At 42.9% G+C, this 21069-nt stretch overlaps 1 protein-coding gene across 1 annotated transcript in view; it reads left to right on the top strand.

The window, feature by feature from the left end:
• LOC118281238 (solute carrier family 2, facilitated glucose transporter member 1-like) overlaps nt 1-21069 on the top strand; it is a 29821-nt gene that overhangs the window by 3284 nt on the left and 5468 nt on the right. Inside the window, exons 2-8 of the mRNA XM_050700951.1 lie at nt 15468-15566; nt 16397-16557; nt 17177-17287; nt 18281-18368; nt 18803-19016; nt 19721-19779; nt 20557-20758. Coding sequence (XP_050556908.1) covers nt 15468-15566; nt 16397-16557; nt 17177-17287; nt 18281-18368; nt 18803-19016; nt 19721-19779; nt 20557-20758 — 934 coding nt within the window. The remainder of the gene's footprint in view (nt 1-15467; nt 15567-16396; nt 16558-17176; nt 17288-18280; nt 18369-18802; nt 19017-19720; nt 19780-20556; nt 20759-21069) is intronic.

The raw sequence follows: 21069 nt of genomic DNA, 5'->3' as shown, positions 1-21069 counted from the left end.
ACGTTCTGGACACCCAATTGACGTCTCTACACCCGAAATCATTGAAAAAATCTACGATATGGTGTTGACCGATCGGAGGTTGAAAGTGAGAGAGATTGTGGAAGTCATAGGCATCTCATATGGCTCAGTGGTTACAATTTTAAATGATCACTTGGCTATGAGAAAGCATTCCGCAAGATGGGTGCCGCGATTGCTCACAATCGACCACAAACGCAAACGTGTGACAACTTCGCAAGCGTGTTTGGGGTTGTTCAACCGTAATATGGAAGAGTTTTTGCATCGTTTCATAACCGTGGACGAAACATAGATCCACTACAACACACCACCACCCAAAACAGTGGGTTTCTCGGAGTGAATCGGCCCCAAAGAAGGCCAAGGTGGGTTTGTCAGCCAATAAAGTTATGGCGACCGTTTTTTGGGATGCACGCGGCATTATCCATGTGGACTACCTTCAAAAGGGTAAAACAATAAATGGTGAATATTTTGCCAACTTATTGGGTCAATTTAATGTAAGTTTAAAAAAAACGACCGCATTTGAACAAGAAGAAAGTTCTTTTTCACAGGACAATGCAAGGGTGCACACTATGTGCAGTTTCCATGTCGAAAATTCAAGAATTGGGCTACGAATTGCTACCTCATCCACCCTATTCTCCGGATTTAGCCCCAAGTGACTATTTCTTGTTCCCAAACTTAAAGAAGTGGCTTGGTGGAAAGAGATTTGAGTCCAATTATGAAATCATTTCACAAACTAATGCCTATTTTGATGACCTCGGGAAATCTCATTTTTGGGAGGGATAAAAAAATAGGAGAGTCTTTGGACAAAGTATGTGGATCTCAAAGGAGAGTATGTTGAAAAATAAAATCAAAAAATATCCGTAATCCTGTATTTTATTCAAAAAGTCACGGACTTATTGACCCGCCCTCGTAATTATAAGTATGAGAGAGCCATACTTCGGCACGAATGGGCCGGCTCAACTGCAGTAGCAAACTGTTGTAAAACAAGGCTAGTCGTGTGATTGAGGTTACCGGAGGCCCAGTTAACTCACTCCCAAATCTTCTCAAACCTCGAATCCTAACCATCTTCAATTTCTTGTCACACAATTTTCCCAAAAGGCAAAATTGTGTGACAAGGATCAAGTATCCGTGGAGAACCAATAAATTAAAAAAATACAAAAGGCCGGCAACACACTTGTAACTGATGGACTAAAAGATTTTTTATTTCCATATCCCGTCATCATCTCTATAATCCGGTAAAACATACCTAAGTAAGTATTGTACAATACTTACTTAGGTATGTTTTACCTTTTCGCTTAGCAGCTTTAAACCTCAGTTTTATTTTAGGTATACAATAGGTACCGTTTACTTTTACTTACAGCAGTTTATTTGTTTATCTGTCACCCCTTTTTCTCTAAACCGCTAACCAGATTGTGATGAAATCCGATATCGGCATAGTTTGAAGAAGCAATTAGCAAATGACACTGCCGGTGGTCGTGTCGGTGGACGGAAGTCGGTTTTTATATATTGTAATCTGAGGAGTTTGTTTTTTTTTGTTATGAAAGTATTCAAAACCTTTTATGGGTTGTAATGATGAAAAAAAAAAATTCTCATGAAGAGTTTGTTTGTTTAGCCGCGATAATATCCAGAACTACTGATCCTAATTAAAATATTCCTTTTGTGTCGGATAGTCCATTTATCGAGGAAGGCCGTCTTTCTAATAATATTATAAAATACGAATGTTGTGTGTTTCTGAAAATGTTTGTTACTCAATCACGTTAAAATGGCTGAAGGGATCGGTATGGAATTTGGAACAGGTGTAGATTATAGTTTGGAATAAAGCATAGGATATAATGCAGACACGAGTGTGTCATAAAAGCTACGGGAAAAAATCGTTTACGAATTCAGCCATGGTAACAGTCCGGAGTTGCGAACTGCCTAGCGGGTTACCGGGGCTCCGGCTCAAGAAGCAGGAGTAGGAACGGGGTGGTTTTTAGTCAGTAAGAGTCTGACACTCCCTCTCGCCAAAAATGTTTGTGTGTTTGTGGTGTAGATTATGGTCTGGAATAACACATAGGACACTTTGTATCCCACGGGACCGCGGGCGAAGCCACTGGCAGAAGCTATAGAGCTAAAAACATCACACTACGCTCAATAGGAGCCGAGCAGCGCGTAAAACCGCGCTTCAGAACCCAGTTCCAGTTTTAGTCCCAAATATGTGTCAGTAATGCTGTTTCATAGCCAGTTACCACACACTTGCAGCGAGTATTTGAGCCGTAAAACCCATATATATCCGGATATGACGTCACAGGATATAAATACATGCGTTTAACACGTGTTCTCGAAGTCGGTAACTTGTAATGGACGGTTTAGTTTTGTTATTAATTACTTGGTTTTTGCTGGGAACTAAACTAAAGGGTGGTGTTTAGTCAGTAACTGCCAAATTCAGAGTAATTTAATGGTTACTTAACCCAGTTCTTAGAAATTGTTTTCGATACAAAATCGTAACTAAGGAAAAGTTTGAGTTATTGTTAAATGTCTCTGAGAGTCTGACACTCACTCTCGCCTCGCCCAAGGCGAGAGAAGTCATTGGATGATTTTACCACCTTTAAAAACAGTAACGGATGACCGTGTATTTTGTACCTATACCGAGTTGCATAATTAAATTCTTAAACTATTAAGAATTTAGGGATGATGACGGGGTATGAAAATTATTATTATAATATGGGTCGGCTTGACCGGAGTTATACCACGACCTCACAGAAAACCGAAGTGAAACAACGCTTGCGTTGTGTTTCGTTGTGTGAGTGTGGTTACAGAACCCAACAACCCTTAAATTTCTAACCCCTGCCTGCTCATTTACCGGCTTATATCACAAAAAAACAACACAGAAGAAACTCGTGAATGTGAATAAATAGATTATCCTAATAATTATTTATTTATTATACTTTTCAGTTATGTATTAATTATGTGTCTATGCCTACGCGTTTACGCATACAGTTCTAATCCTCATATTACCCCGGTCTTACCGTACACACATGAATAGACGCAAGCGCAGTTATGACCAGCGGAGCGCACGCGCCGCGTAACGGGACGCATAACAATCAGTTATAAAGTCCCGTATACTAACTAATAAATTATTACCGGGATTATAAAACCAAAATATTTCATCTTTCTTCGAGTAATGTCCAGAATTTTGTGGTTGGCGTAGTGGGTGGCCGATTGGCTCCTGTGCAATGCGTCGCGGGTTCCATTATCACCCAGAACAACTCAGTGTGATCCACTGTTGTTGTTGTTGCTTCGGGTCTGGGTGTGATGCACTTATATGTGAACTTGTATGTTTATAAATTATACACCCAAGACAATTGGAGAAGATTTTTGGTGGTCAAAGTTAGGAAAGCCTTCCGCTATCTGAAAATACGTTAGGTAGTCAATATCGTCAGAATTGCTGAAAACAGATATGTTTGGAAAAGGGGAGCCTAACACAGCAGTGTGTGAAACTGGACTGGACTGGTATGATGATGATGATGATCATAATGAGAGACGTATCTCTTTTTTTAAGGGGGGAAATCATTCACTACCTTCTTTCGCCTTGGGCGAGGCGAGAGAGAGCGTACTAACTAAAAACCATCCCGTTCCTAGTTCTGCCCTTCGAGCCGGAGCCGAATTGCTAAAGACTAGACTGACTTTTTGAAAGATTAGGGAGTGGTAAGAATTTTAATTATTGATGAAGGTAGAGGCAGTAAAGGGATTAAAATTATTGTATTGTAAAATTATGTCTACTGCTTATTATTACAATACCAATGAGATCTGCCCCTGCAAAAATAAACTATACCGTGATGTGTTTATGTAAATATCATTTGTTGTACCCTCCAGTCGAGTACCGTGACGGTCACATGGTCAGTACACAATGCATTGACGCATAAGGACGACTCTTTATAGTAATCAACTTATAAATAAATCTTTAGTTAGCGTAGAACCACAGATTAATAAGTAAAGAACTTTGTAAGGTTATAATAAGATTTTTTTTATTATATTTATAACTTTTGTGAGACATACTAAATTAATTATTGTGTTATCGGCTTACTCACGTATCTGTTTGACGAGGTACTCGACTAGTTTCAAGCTATGCTAGACGCTCATAACACAATAATTAAGATATTTTTTTTTATATAAAAAACGTTGCCTCTTACTAGGATTGTCTCCTGTGTCGTAAGTGCGTTTACAAACATACAAGTTCACGTACACATGACACCCAGACCCGGAACAACAATTTGTGGATCACATAAAGAGTTGCTCCGTGCGGGAAACGAACTAGGTTCACGGTACGCGAAGATGCGCAGCTCGAGTATGCGATGTCCCGATGGCAGGGAAGCCACCCATAGCACGCATCTTTCCATATAAAAAACCGTTTCCACCAGTGCTAAGCTCTATGTACCAATGAATATGATTGGTGAAAACCAAACGCATCCACAGCAACGTAACATAGAACATATCTGGTGAAAAAGCACCCTAATAAATAGTCTATTGATTTGATATAAATGACAATGCCAGATCCTGCCCCACTCAATTTCATAAATGTACAAGAAAAGTAAATTAATCAAAATTTATGCAATGAAAATAGGACCCTTGGTTACTTAATAATTATTCTGATAAAGTTACGGATAAATAAAAAGTAGGAAATAAAAAGAATTTAAAAAACAAAAAAAAATTAAAATTAAAATTAATTAATGAAAATTTAAATTTAAAAATTTATTTAAATTTTTGTACCTATACATAAAAATCGTAATAGAAAATGTTCTTCAATACTTTTACTTCATCTCACAAACGTTACCTTAAGATAAAAGCTGAACGCTGGGTAGCGCACTGTTCCTGTCACAACCGGTTTAACTACTTCAAACCAGTTCACGGGAACAAAATAACGTAAAACGACCAGTTTTGTACAGAAGACAACAAATCAAGTTGAACATAACCATCCTATCTTGGTCTCGCTGTATATGATCTTTCTGTATATACAGCGGTCAGTTTATAGTGGTTACTGGATGGATACATGTGTCGTCATCACCCACGCTTCCTATAAGGTACAGATATAAGAATAAGAGATGCTTTTTTATGAAACACGCCGGTAATCGTGCAGACGTATTACCTGATAGTAAGCAATCACCGCCGCCCATGGACACTTGAAACACCAGAGGCGTTACAAGTGCGTTGCCGGCTCTTTGGCGGTTAGGAATTTAAGCGTCATTGGGGAATCGTGGATTGGGAAGGGTAATTGGGCCACCGGTAACCTCACTCACACAACGAAACACAACGCAAGCGTTGTTTTACGTCGGTTTTCGGTGAGGCCGTGGTATCACTCCGGTCGAGCCGACCCAGCAGTGCCGAAGCATATGCTATGTTGCTGTGGATGTGTTTGGCCACTTTTCACCATGTGTTATGTACCTCCCATGTAACAAGAGATGAGCTAAACCTGCCTGCCATATACTGGACATATTTACTGAGAAATTTTAGAAAAAGCGAAAATAGCTTAACAAATACTTTGCCAGAGCCGGGAATCGTACCCGAGAATCGCACTTGCACTCGACAAAGGCAGTCAGGGAATTAATATTAAATACTTAGGTGTTTACTTCTATTTTTTATTATGCATATACTAGTTGTTGCCTGCGACTTTGTTCGCGTAGCATAATAACTTCTGACAGAATTTTGGTTAAAAATCACGGTTTACTCACGTTCATTAATGGAGAAAAGCTCTATTACTTTCGAGTCACATAGGGACTCTTCTTCATGAGCAACGTGCGCAGACGCGGCGACTCCACTTGAGTACCTAGGCTTCGCAAGAAAAGCCAATTAGAGTCCCGTCAAAATCGGTCAAGCCATTTCAGAGATTAGCCATAAGAAACAGACAGACAGACAAAAATTGTACTAAATCGAGATAATAATGCATAGACCATTGTTAATAGTTATAATAACAAAGTGCATAATAATTATCCTTGAAGTCATAGGACATAGGTCAAGAATAACGATCTAGACTTCTAAGTTCTAGACTAATAAATAAAATTGGAGTGTCTGTTTTTAATATTCAAATAACTGATATTTACTACATGCATATTAATATACATACGATACATACATTTCTAAATAATATTTTTTACAATTTTTGTCTGTCTATCTGTTTGTTTGTTCTGGCTAATCTCTAAAATGGCTAGACCGATTTTGACGGGACTTTTCTTGGCAGGTAGCTGATGTATTAAGGAGTAACTTAGGCCACTTTATACCGACTTAAAAAACTTTACTCATATCAAAATATTATAGCTTACTTATATAAATAGCTTACAAATTAGGTTTTAATGAATAAGTTGAAATAATCCACGCGAGCTAAGGCGCGGGCATCAGCTAGTCTACACTAGAATAATAACATATTTATATCGTCAATCTTCAAAGGGGTGGACAGAGGTGCACATGAACAAAGTAACACCCACTTTTCACCAACGTATTAGCAATAAAAAATGCGTTCAAAGTCACCGGGAGTCATCAACCTATACTGCATATTTAATTAGAGATATTACTAAGTACTTAAGTACTTATTTTGAAAGTACTAGGTATAATTATTATTTGCAGAATAAAGATTTTTATGGTAATAGCACGAATCTATCTTCTTAGGCAGTTGTCCCACCGGCAACGATGAACGAGTAACGAGTAGAGCTAGAACTAGAAACGAGTGAAAACGAGTGAAAACAAAAACAAACAAGTGAAGCGAGCACTCGCCGGCAGTGTGAACAGTCAGCGATCAACTATTTGTATATGCATCTCTTTTGTTTACACGGAAAGTATATCTATTGTACGTTTCTTGAGCGAGAAAATAGCCGATAGTTAGTCGTTCACTCGCCGTTGGTGGGACAACTGCCTAAGGGTGTTACCACACCAATCGATCGATCGTCGATCGATGGTAGAATGGATTAATAAGTCAAAGTCTTTGGTCTGATAGAATCGATCGATCGATTGTCGATCGAAGGTAGAGTGGATAAGTTTACGTAGAGCGAGCTGCTTGAGTTACCTACTGCCCACCTGCCACCCGCTTGATCAACGTCGATTGATTAGCTAGTTGACCAGTACCCGTCGATCAATTAAAACTACCACATCAATCGATCAACCGATGCCGATTTTATGAGCAGACGTGCTCCTTTGTAGCTCAAAGAGAAAAATGCATTTTTGACTTAACTACTGGGCCTATTACGCAAATTTTTCGTATATTGTCAGCCAAGATGATTACAAATATGTGGTTGAAATTAAGACATATTTATGTTTTCTATACCTACACTACTTACACCTCTATGTACCTATGCGTCATATGAGCATTCGAATACTATAAATAGCCGTTTCATTAGGTAGACATACCTTTTATCATTTACTGTACATAGATAAAAAGTTTTCCAAAATATTTGTTTAATATTTTAAGTAACTAGTAGTCGTATCTATATACCCTGTCACTTTCTTTTTGATAAAACAAAGACGTTGCTGAATACTGTTTTATTTATTTAATTAAACATTTTTATACCGTTGTTTCGAATCATCGACATTGTGTCCGGCTAAAATTAGGTACCGTAAAACGCGGTGAATAGAAACAAATCGGGGGTGAATAGGAACAACATTTTGTTGTGTTTACACCATTTAAATATTTTTTATTAATTCATTATTAAAACCAAAAATATGAAAACAAACTAATAATCCTAATAAAAAATTTGTTTCTATTCACCCCCTGAGTTTCTATTCACCCCATTTTACCAGATCAATCAGTTAGGGCAACACTAAAGATTAAAGGTAAGCGTCCACAAGCCCACATCGTACGCATCGCACGCAACGGATTTTAGTTTGTCTTGTTTAGAAACTCATACAACTGCGTCCACTGATCCGCATGCGATGCGTGCTGCTGACGTCATACGGAATGCGTACGATGCGTACGACGCGAGTTTGTGGACGCTTGCCTTTATAAAAAAGTTATAAGTGATTTATCGGCCTTTTGGAGGGTTAGGTATTTTAGGAGAATGGGGAGAAATTCAGCCTCTGAAAACGTCACGCTACGAAACACAACGCAAGCATTGTTCACGTCGGTTTTCTGTGAAGCCATGGTATCACTGGTCGATCCCATCTATTCATGCTGAAGCATTAGGCTGCTTTTCAACCAGAGATTTGCTATGCTACGTTGCAGTGGATGCGTTTGACTTCCACCAATTATATTCATTGGTACACATAGCTTAGCACTGGTGGAAAGGGACTTAACTAAGCTATGCTTTTTAAGATGGTTAGTTTTGTCAGTCAATCACACTGAAACTACTAAACGGATTTTGATGAAATTTGGTATACAGACAGGGTATGAGCTGACTTGGTTGATAGGATATTTTTTATTCCACGAGAAAGCGGATGAAGCCGCTGGTAGAAGCTAGTAATAAATATTATAAAGAATTGTATCGTCTCCAGTAGGTAACTATATCTATTTTTAGTATTAGAAAACTAGTTTAAACGAGTTCCAACTTTAAGTGTATAATGTCAAGGTTGATAATAAAAAAAAACCGGTTCATTCAACCATTGAACTATTCAATTTTAATTATACATTCAAATTGATAACATTCTATTCTAGATAACATAGTATTTATCGCAAGCTATTGAACGCTGTAGACTACCTAGGTATACTTTCGATTTTGTCTTGATGGACGTGTCCGTAACAAAACTGACTCAGAGACAGTGCCGGCGTAAGGGCCACTGACACCCCGGGCGAAAATATTGTGGCGCCCACTTGAGGGAAGCAATATCAAGTGTTAGTTTTTTGCTGATCCCAAGTAATGACGCGTATCGGTTTGGCAGTAGAAGTATTGCACCAATCGTAAGCGTAAGCACAAACCCTCAAAAAAACCATCTAAAAAAAATCCTCAATAAAAAATATGCATATGCACAGAGCGTAGAGCACAGTTCTGAGGGTTTGCACCAGGAGAGGCAAGAGACTCCAACTTCAGACCTTGGCGCACCCCAGAATTTGTCACCCTGGGCCATCGCCCCTGTTGGTTGGGTAGAAAGCCCGCCAGACACGATCACCTCGTATAGTCGGAGGGTCCACCTTGTGTTAAGAAACTTTACTCTCTGTTCCCTAAACCCTCAGTCTTTTCCATTATCGTACCACAAGACAATTTGCGAAGCGTCACCGCTTCATGGTAGATATCCCACCCACTCGCACGACGCGCTTCGATTGTCAAGCTTCCTTGTGCGAACTGCCAAGGAGTGGAATTCTTTGACGGAGTCAGTATTCTGTGCAGCTGGTAGCAAGAGTGGTGATTAATGCTCAAACCTTCTCCATGTGAGAAGAGGCCTTTAGTCAGCAGTGGCTACTTATAGGCTTTTTTGAGGGGGAAAATCATCCAATGACTTTTCTCGCCCTGGGCAAGGCGAGAGGGTGTGTCAGACTGTTACTGACTAAAACCACCCCGTTCCTACTCCTGCTTTTCGAACCGGAGCCCCGATAAACCCGCTAGGTAGTCCGCAGCTCCGGCTACTTATAGGCTGTTGATGTGATATCATAAAGATCGGTTATGAGTTACCGAATTTCTCGGTTATAGTTGCCATTGGGTATGCCAAAGGATCATAAAACTTATTTCAAGGCCAAGAGGTCTATCCACATATGTTCAAGTACCATAAAAGTGATGACTAATATCGAATGACTTGGTATATTGACATCATTGCCGTAAAAAATAACATTTGTCAGTGAAATGATGACATAATGTTGTATTTTAACACTGCCTTATAAGTATGACAAAGCATATTTTTTTTTTTTTTTTTTTTTTTTTATATTGAATGGGCCGACGTTTGGCCGCTATCTCGCCTGATGGTAAGTGATGATGCGGCCTACGGTGGAGCACGTCTGCCCATAAGCAACCTATTCACTCGGGCTTTGAAGACACCCAGGTTGTACCCATCAGGAAACACAGACTCCGGCAAGGAGTTCCACTCCCTAGCAGTTCGCACAAAGAAGCTTGAAGCGAAGCGCTTCGTGCGAGTGGGTGGGATATCCACCATGAAACGGTGACGCCTCGCCGATTGTCTTGTGGTTCGTTGATGGAAAGGACTAGGGGAATCAAGTTGTGCAGTTCCCCTGCACACTCTCCGAAATGTATCCGGTAAAAAACGGAAAGGCTTGCGACCTTGCGCCTGTGTTCAAGGCTTTGAAGCCGGGCCTCCACAAGCGCATCATCATTGATGAGCTTCTTGGCACGCCTTTCAATGCGCTCGAGCGCATCCAACTGGTGTCTAGCCGAGCCGTCCCAAAGGTGAGAACAGTACTCCATACATGACCGAACCTGCGCCTGGTACAGGCTCAGTAGTTGTTTCGGTGTGAAGTACCGTCTCACCTTCGAGAGGATACCCAACTTCCTACCAGCCAGATGCGCCTTCGACTCTATATAAGAACCGAAGTTTAGCGTTGGCGATAGAGTTACGCCCAGAAGCTCAAGATGATCCGATATTGGAACGGATACATTTCGGAAAGTAGGAGTCAGTGGAAATTGACTCCGTTTGGCAGAGAAGAGACACGCCTGGGTTTTGGTAGCGTTGAACTTGACCAAGTTGGCGTCACCCCAATCGGAGACCGCCTTCAAGGACGAGTTCAACCGTTCGACCATTGATTCTCTTAGAGACTGGATCTGTGTTCCGCTAGTCCGCGCATCGGACACATACCTTTCAACAACTGTGCTGTCATCCGCATACCCAAAGATACCGGGCTTAAGTAGGTCGTTGATGTGCAGCAAAAAGAGCGTTGCTGAAAGTACTGACCCCTGAGGGACTCCGGCGTTGATGCCAAATTGGTCAGACGAGCAGCCATCGATGACTACTCGAATTGACCGATCCGTCAGGAAGTCTGCAATCCATCTGCACAGATCAGCGGGAAGTCCATACGCAGGAAGCTTGCCGATAAGACTGTCGTGCCATACCCTGTCAAAGGCCTTAGATATATCGAGCGAGACAGCTAATGCTTCCCCGTGCTTCTCGATGGCCTCGCTCCAAATGTGAGTGGCATACGCAAGAAGGTCCCCAGTAGATCGGCTGCGGCGAAACCCATACTGCCGATTGGCTGAGGAGGTCGTTACCTTCAAGGTATGCCATGAGCCTGTTGTTAAGCACAGGTTCCATACTCTTGCAGAGTATGGACGTGACCAGATAGGTCGGTAATTATTGGGGTCGGCACGACTACCTTTTTGGGCACAGGCTGCACGTTGGCCAGCTTCCATGCAACCGGCACTTGACCCGTCTCTAAGGAAAGGCGGAACAGACGTGTCAGGATTGGAGACAACTCAGGCGCACAGGTTTTTAAAACCACGGCTGGGATTCCGTCGGGTCCACTGGCCTTATTCACGTCGAGATTACGCAACGTCTTATATACCTCCTTCTGTCGGATGCGAATTTTCGACATTTTTGTCTCGCAAACGTTATGTAGAGAAGGAGGCATAGCGCCACCAGTATCAAGACGTGAAGACTCCGCAAATAGGGAAGCAAACAAGTTCGCTTTCTCTACTGCGGTGTGAGCCAGCGTCCCGTCAGGCCCCAGGAGAGGCGGAAGTGAGGGGCGGCAGAAGTTCGATTCAACCGCCCTGGCCAGGGACCAGAACGCTTTACTCCCCGCTGGGTAGGAAGCCAGTTTGTTCCCTATTCGGCCAATGTGGTTGAACCGTAGCCATCCGCAGTGCCTTTTGTGCATGACTTGGCAGCCCGGTTGAAGGCTCTCTTCTTCTGAGGAGTGTCGCCAGCCTTACGGCGCCTGGCATCCGCCCATGCCAAGTATGCCGCATGCTTTCGCGCCTCAGCACGTCCGCAGTCGGCATCAAACCATGGACGTGCCACCGGAAGATGCTGCGTCCGAGAATGGGATGTAGTATTCCATGCCCTGACGCAGCACCCCCGCTACGGCATCCGCACAAGCTGACGGGTCACTGGATGAGAAGCAAACAGGCCGCCAAGGATAGGATGCAAAGAAAGATCGCATCCCATCCCAATCTGCTGACTTGTACAGCGCCACATCCGCCGAGATCCCCTGGGACTAAATATCCTGCGGCGAGTGTGTGGATACAGATTTCACCAGACAGTGGTCAGAACTACCCAGGGGTGATGAAACTGACACTGAGTAGCTGTCTGGATCTGTTGTCAGCAGAAGGTCTAAGCAGTTGGCAGTTGTGTATCGACATCAGGCACCCTTGTGGCCTCATGGACCAGCTGGGTCAGGCCAAGCGTCAGCGCAAGCTTACGCATCTCCCTCCCAGCATGGTCAGTGCACTGGTATGGGAACAGCCACTCCTGGTGATGGGCGTTAAAGTCCCCGTCTTTGTAACACCAACTGGGCCGAAGGGTACCTCTGCCGAGCTGCATCCGCCGCCTCCACTAGGTATTGCGCTAATCTGGTCGTCTCCAAATCTCCGCTGTGCGACCGATTAGACACAGGCATAGAGAATTTTCCTCCATACCTGTGCTCATCAGTATCCACAATGTAGAGTAATTGGGGTCTTCAAAGTCTCGGAGACGCCGGTAACAGACGCCGTCCTGGACGTACAGGCAAACGCCTGCACGGGCAACAAAATTGTGCTCCAGGGTAAAACCTGGGTAGTTGAGATAAGAAACGTCGGACGGACATCTGATCTGGGTCTCCGAGAGATAACATAGACTCCATAGGGTACTCGGTCTCAAGATGTTTTATGGACCGCATTGATATTTGAGTGCAAGCCTCGAATATTCGTGAGGTGCACTTTGAGGGAGAGGGAGTGCAGCCGCTGTTGTACCCTTTTCTTTTCTCTTGTTCTCATGGTAGGAGTGTAAGGTTGCGGAGAGGATGGCAGTGAAATGTTCCTCCACACAGGCGACCCCAGACGCGCACTGCAGTTAGCTACATCATTGGTTATGCCAGCCTATAGACTGCGGTTACGCACGAGCCACAGTATTGACACAGGATTAGAATAATTATTATAAATACAATGCCATTAACAATATTTCTGAAAATATTGCTAAAAATAACGTATTTACCTAGCACGATGCTTATATCATGACTATCATTTTCTAAAAGTCACAGTTTACAAGGAAAAGGCACAAAAGGAAGACTACTCCTTTTTTTTCTTGGGGGTGCAAAATTATTCAATGACTTTCTCTCGCTTTGGGCGAGGCGAGAGGCATATTCAAACTCTTACTAACTAAGAACCACTCCGTTCCTACTCCTGCTCTTCGAACCGAAGCCCCGGTAAACCCACTAGGTAGCCCGCAGCACCGATTCCGATCCTACTGGGTCCCACCTTGTGGTGGTCTGATGGTGGTACCAACTTTGAACGCACGGGATTGGTTCTGGTGGGTCTGGTTCTAGTGCTTACCGTCCGCAAACCCGCATCTACGGTGGCCGGAGATCGTTGTGCGATCCCAGACGAACACAGACAGACCAATGCAGACAAAACTGCAGTCAAAAAGCTAGTCATTATAAAGTAAAATGAAATAATTGGTTGCATTGCTAAATACTGCATTCTTATACGCATGGCCTGTCAAAAGGTCATTCGACCCGGTTTTTGGCGGGAACTCGTTTCTCCATTTTTTTTTAAGTAGTTCAAGCACAGATATGATCATCATTCCGTCACGCTGCGTAGGAACAAAAAAGGTTTTATTTGTTCAACCAACTTGTTGTTAAGTTGTGTGGTGAGTCAGAGAGGCGAGTAGACTAAGAATTTTCGATGATAGGTGTTAAAATCGTTAACTGGTGTCTTGTGTTAACGTTTTTTTGGAATAAGTCAGTAAACGAGCAGACGGATCACCTGATGGTAAGCAATCGAGTTGCCGGCCTTTTGCGGGTTAGGAATTCAAGGGCTGTTGGGGAGTCGGGGATTGGGAAGGGAGATAATTAGGCCTCCAGTAACCTCACTCACACAATGAAGCACAACGCAATTGTTATTTCACGCAAGGGGTCCCTGGTTCGATTCCCGGGTCGGGCAACAAAAATTTCGGTTTAACAAAAATTTCTCAGTAGTAGCACGGAGTCTGGAAATTCTAGGATAAAAGGCGTGACAATACGATGAAGGGATAGCCCACAATACGAGATGATTCAGAGTAATGATAAAAGCACGCGTCACGTCTGGAATTATAATACTTATGTGGTAATAATAGGTTTACCAACCGAAAGGATCGGGATGAAATTTGGTACAGGAGCAACACATAGTCTACTTTTTGTCCCACGAGAACGCGGGCGAAACCGCTGGCAGAAGCTACTACCTGTGCTACTACAGCATAATTCGCTACTCGACTACACGGCTGCCTCGGTGGCAGGGCAACTGGCTGCCGTACAACGTGTATCGGGTTCAATTCCCGTACGGAATAAATGTGTGGTTTACAAGAATTAAGGTTTTATTGTAACTTTCGTGAGACATAGTAAATTAATTATTATAATATGTTATCGGCTTACTCACGCATTCTGCGACACACGACGCGGCGATTGTCGCGGAATGCTGCTCATGAATATGAGCCTCTAGCATGGCTTGAAACTAGTCGAATTCCTCGTCAAACGTCAATAATTAAAAATTAGGGTGGTGGCTATCTTAATAAGTATGGGAGAGTCATGCTTCGGCACGAATGGGCCGGCTCGACTGGAGTGAATATATTATTAAATACAAACACGACTGTTCATTAGTTCTCTACTCCATATAACTACCGCGAAAACATAAACAATTCGGTCGGTGAGTATGTACATAAGTATGTCTGAAAGTACTGAAACTAGGTACGTTTGGCTATAAATAATCTTCATACTGTTTTGTACCGCACTTTACGGTTCACGGCGGTTTTAATTCTGTATCAGGCAAAGTGGGAGAGCCATATTTCGGCAGTGGTTTCACACTACCGACGTGACACTAGAAAAGCGTTGTGTCACGCCGCTATCCGAGAGCATTATGTGAGGCAAGATATGTACATTGTCACTCTTACTGACTATAATCTATCCCGTTCCTACTCCTGCTTTGAGTTGGAACCCCGGTAACTCGTTAGGTAGTCCGCAGCTCCGGCTGGCTGGGGGGACTAAACTCTGAACTTATGAGTAGCATGGACCACTTAAGTCAGTATAATAAGCATATTACCGGTGTACCCTATCTCAGTATCTTGACTGGCAATAAGTCGGTATTTCCGAACCGATACGACCTGCAAACCTTCAAGAAAAGAGCATACTCCTTTTTAAAAGGCCGTCAACGCACCTGTGACTCCTCTGGTATTGCGAGTGTCCATGGGCGGCGCTGATCGCTTACCATCAGGTGACTCGTTTGCTAGTTTGCCTCCTATTCCTTAAAAAAAGTCTTAAGTCCCAATGTTGTTTCAACTATAAATTGGTTATTGTGAACACCTATCATCATCAGGTCATCCAGCTTCTAGTTTGACCCTCATTTTCTCTCCGGCTTTGCTTATTTTATACTTTTTTTCTTTCACAGGGAATGAACCCACGTCTCGCCTTCGCCATCCTGTCATCAGCGTGCTGGTCTGCCTTCCAGCATGGTTACAACACAGGAGTTTTGAATGCACCTCAAGCGGTAAGTCACTCTTTTTTTTAAATCTTTATTAAAAAAACTAGCTACTTCCGCGCGGTTTCACCCGCTTTGCTTGGCTTCTATTGGTCATAGCGTGATGTTTTATAGCACATAGCCTTCCTCGATAAATGCATTATTCAACACATAACGAATACATCAGTTATTTAATATCAACAAGACTGCGAAATACAAAACAGTCGGGTCTGTGTGTAATGTGTACGTGAACTTGTATGTTTGTAAACGCACCCACGATACAGGAGAAAATTCTAGTGTGCAGCAACGTAGTTTTGTAAAAGTAAATAAATGTATCAATAATTTTATTATAACTTTCGTGAGACATACTAAATTAATTACTATGTTATCGGCTTACTCACGTAACTGTTTGACGAGGAACTCGACTAGTTTCGTGATTCCAGGCAGTCTGGAGTTGCGGACTACCTAGCGGGTTTACCGGGGCCCCGGGTTGACAAGCATTAGGAGGAACGGGGTGATTTTTAGTCAGTAAGAGTCTGACACTCCCTCTCGCCTCGCCTTGGCGAGAAAAGGCATTGGATGATTTTCCTCCCTTAAAAAAAAGGCAGGGGGCGCGATAGGCGCGAAACTCGAGTCGCCGCGTCGTGTGTCGCGGAATGCAACTCATGAAAATAAGCCTCTAGCATAGCTTGAAACTAGTCGAGTTCCTCGTCAAACACTTACGTGAGTAAGCCGATAGCATAACAATTAACACATTGAACGCCGTGGTGGTCACCGGTGACCGAAGTTAGCGGAGGATTTGCCTTCAACAGTTTTCTGTTGGCAGTCAAAGACTTAAATGTATCAATGTTTTATTTCAGGTAATTGCAGATTGGCTACACAAAGATGCGTTATCCGGTACAAACTTGACTCTGCGGGCTACAGACGACCCGAAGGTGATGACTGCCCTCTCCATAGCCGTGGCAATATACTGCGTGGGGGGAATGATCGGAGGAATCATCACGGGAATTGTGGCTGATAGGTATGTACAATAAGAGCCAGTGCCGGCGTAAGGGCCACTGATACCCTTTTTTTTTTGAGGGGACCACACATGCGTTAATGGCTTAATAGTCAAAATATCGCCAATGTTACAATTGTACCCTGTTACTACTGCCCCCAGTCTCCCCTACAATCACGTGTTTAAATATCGTTCACTAATTACTAGTCACCCTATATAATTTTCTTGGCAGGTGGTTTGGTAATAGTAGTGTTAAAAGTTCAGGTTTGAGAGCGCTGCTGCCCGGTTTTTGTCACTGTAAGCCTTAAGACGCTTCACCTCTTACACATGTTACGACTGCCTCGTTGGTCGAGTGGTAGCAAGTGCGACTGCCGGACAAGGGGTCTCGGGTTCGATTCCCGGGTCGGGCAAAGTATTGCTGGGCTTTTTTCGAAAATTTCCGAAAATGTGCCCGGTATATGGCAATAGGCTCACCCCCTATTACATGGGACTTACAACATAAACTGTGAAAAGTGGGTGTACATTGTACAGTGGCATCACATGCCATAATGTGCACCTCTGCCTACCCCTTCGGGGATTAAAGGCGTGATGATATGTGTGTATGTATTTGTTACAAACTTCAATCCTTTATATTTCGTTACAGGCTAGGCAGACAGGGAGGTCTACTCTGGAACAATCTGCTAGTGTTTGTAGCCGCTGTACTAGAGGGGACGTCTAAAGTCGCAAATTCCGCTGAAATGCTTATATTGGGCAGGTAAGTGTTTGTGCACCAAAAATGTTTGTCCATAGTAAAGTAAAATTTAAAATAAAAAAAATTAAAATCTTTCTAAGTTCCAAAAATTTTATTTGTCTTTAAGTTTTTTTTTTATAGTATAAGCCGGTAACCGAGCCTATCGATCACCTGATGGTAAGCAATCGCCGCCACTTGAAACACCAGAGGCGTTACAAGTGCATTGCTGGCCTTTTGGGGATAGGAATTTAGGGGTTGTTGGGGAATCGGGGATTGGGAAGGGGGTTAATTGAGCTTCCCTCATTCACACAACGCAAGCCTTGTTTCACATCGGTTTTCTGTTCGGTCGTGGTATCACTCCGGTCGAGCCTGCCCATTCGTGCCGAAGCATGGCTATCCCACACTTAAGAAAAGAATGAGTAGAGCCACCTTAAGGTAAGCGTTCACAGACCCGCATCGCACGCATTGGACGGATCGCATCAAACGGATTGACTGCGCCACTGTATTGGCAGTGTTCGAATTACCGACGTTAGTATTAGCAATCGGATTGCCGATACCAATTTCACTCGGATTTTTGGCATCAGCATTCCGGTATCCATTGCCGATGAGCGGTCCGTACGATACGGATCAGTGGACGCAGTTGTATGAGTTTCTATACAAGACAAACTAAAATCCGTTGCGTGCGATGCGTACGATGCGGGCCTGTGGACGCTTACCTTTAATCCAAGTTCTCTGGATCCAGCTGCGGACTACCTAACAGGTTTACCGGGGCTCCGGCTCGACAAGCAGGAGTAGGAACGGGGTGGTTTTTAGTCAGTAAGAGTCTAAAACTCCCTCTCGCCTCACCCAAGGCGGGAGAAGTCATTGGATGATTTTCACCCCTCAAAAAAAAATGTTCTCTTGGATCCGGTATCTATTGATTTCGCTTGCAATATGTCACTGTGTCACCGACTACAGTAAGAAACCCGATCTGAATGCATGAAGTATGTACATCGAACAACGCACGTATTGTTTCAGATTACTTATTGGAATAAACAGCGGCCTCAATGCCGGGCTAGCGCCTCTGTACTTGGCTGAAATATCGCCTGTGTCACTGAGGGGATCTGTGAGTATTTTATTTGTGTATTTTTATGTAATAGGGATGATGACGGGGTATGAAAATTTAAAAAGCTATTTAGTTTGTCAGTTAGGTGATGAAAAAATATAAAATAAAGTTCTAAAATCCTATCTAGTTACTACCGCGTTCTTATGCGTGATCAGCTGTTAGCAGCGAGGCGCCCGCGACTAGGTATTTTGGAACTTTACTTTGTTATCCTGATAAAAAATAAACTAATGAGTATACAAAAATAGTTTCTTTGGGAAAGTTGTTTGTAATCATGAGTACAATCACGTGTATAAATATCGTTCACTAATTACCAGTCACCCTATACAAGGTGTTCTAAAAGTATCTGCCACGACTTTATAGAGGTAGTGTTGTGTTTAAAGATTAACTATGTATTCTACTCTACCATCTACTATAACTTAACCCCCCTTTTTCAGATAGGCACAGTCTACCAGCTGGTGATAACGATCACCATCCTGCTCTCCCAAGTCCTAGGTTTGGAGTCCGTGCTAGGTACTCCCAAGGGGTGGCCATACCTCCTCGCTTTGACGGCCATACCGGCAGCTATTCAGGTGGTCACATTACCGCTGTGTCCAGAGTCACCCAAGTATCTGTTGCTCAATAAGGGGCAGGAATTGCATGCTCAGAGGGGTGAGTATTTGAAAAATACTAATTTGTAGCCATTATAGTCAACTGCAGGGCAACGGACTACCTAGCGGGTTTACCGGGGCTCCGGCTCGAAGGGTAAGTGTAGGAACGAGGTGGTTTTTAGTCAGTAAGAGTCTGACACTCCCTCTCGCATCGCCCAAGGCGGGAGAAGACATTGGATTATTGTCCCCCCTCGAAAGAAGGGGGCAAAAGTCTCCTTACCCTCCTTCCACGGAAATATGCAGGTGTTGCGGATTAAAAATTTCTTGTTTTATTTGATGTTATTACCGCAATGGCAATAAAAAGTATACCAAGGATAAAACTATAACATAACTTTTTGCAACTTTTAGGGTAAAAATTGTCACTTGAGTGTTACGTAACGTTTAGAGGGGGGAGAGGGGTACAGAAAGCCATTACGTTGTGTTACAAGGGGTGCTTTCTGTAGTTTTTGTAGGGAAAAAAACACATACCGGTCGAATTGAGCCTACTCCTTTTTGGGAAGTCGGTTAAAAATAAATAAAATAGCGGTACGTAATACTTGAATGCCCAATTATAGCAACGCAATAATGCAAAAAATAACATAGAAAACATAGCTAACCATTAGACAATTCGATAAATTCTTGTTTTAAATCTAAAAATTGTGCTTGGCATCCATATTACTTTGTACCTGTGTATTTACTTAATGGAATTTAATGAAATTGTTTCAGCTCTAAACTGGTTGCGAGGAGATGTAGCCGTCCACGGAGAAATTGAAGAAATGCACCAGGTGGGCACTAAAAATATTCACTACAGCATAGCGTTCTAAAAAGTCTGGTATGGGAATCGAACCTCAGACCCTCAGCTTAGTACCCTTAGTATGAGTTTGCTTTACATTTAAAGTAATGGAAACGGGAGCGCGTTCGGCGCTCTGATTAGCCGGCTCGAATAAACCAACCAATCAGAACACCGAACGCGCTTGTTTCGATTATTTTAAATGTACCTACCTAAAGCAAACTCGTACCAAGGGTACTGACCAATACAGATAGGGCCCAGTAGGGCTGATGCCGGATCCAGAGCTACAGACTACCAAACAGGTTACCAGGGTTTCAGCTCAAAGCAGGAGATGGAACGGAATGGTTTTTAGTCCTTCTTTTTTTATGGAACACGTCGGTAAACGGGCAGACGTATCACCTGATGGTAAGCAATCGCCGCTGCCTATTATGAGCACTTGAAACACCAGAGGCGTTACAAGTGCGATGCCAGCCTTTTGGGGGTTAGGATTTTAATGGTTATAATCATCGAAGCAACCACGACCACTTTGCCAAGAGTGTAAGATTGAGAAGAAGAATGTAAAGGTTGTTGGGGAATCAGGTATTGGGAAGGGGGAAGTGGGCCTCCTGTAACGTCACTCACACAACAAAAACGACACAAGCGATGTTTCACGTCGGTTTTCTGCTCGGCGGTGGTATCACTCCGGTCGAGCCGGTCCATTCGTGTAGAAGCATGGCTCTCTACTCAACAAGTTAGTCATAATTTAAACATCCCTATGTACATTTTCTTCCAGGAAGCAGAGAAGAACAAAATAAGCCGAAAAGTAACTCTACGCGAACTATTCGCTAATCGCCAACTCCGCCAGCCGCTCATAATCGCCATGGTGATGATGATAGCGCAACAGTTCTCGGGGATTAACGCCGTCATATTCTTCTCTACGGAGATCTTCACGCGGGTGCAGTTGGGACACACGCAGTCGCAGTATGCTACGCTTGGTGAGTTCATTTACATTCGATTTTCTGGCGTATTCAGAGACATTAATTTAATGATTACTTAACACATTGAACGCCGTGGTGGTCACCGGTGACCGACGTTAGCGGAGGATTTGCCTTCAACAGTTTTCTATTGGCAGTCAAAGTACAATTTTGTTCCGAAACAATTGCTAAGGAGTGGGTTAAATAACCATTAAATGACTCTGAGTACGGAGGTTGGTGTATTTTTTGTTTGGAACTTGGTATATGACCCCCCAACCGGTTGCTAACTTTTTAAACAAATATTATGATTAAATAAAATACTGTACCTATCA

The sequence above is a fragment of the Spodoptera frugiperda genome, chromosome 19, assembly GCF_023101765.2.
Source record: "Spodoptera frugiperda isolate SF20-4 chromosome 19, AGI-APGP_CSIRO_Sfru_2.0, whole genome shotgun sequence".
NCBI classification, from domain to species: Eukaryota; Metazoa; Arthropoda; class Insecta; order Lepidoptera; family Noctuidae; genus Spodoptera; species Spodoptera frugiperda.
This window is presented reverse-complemented; position numbering and strand designations above follow the sequence as displayed.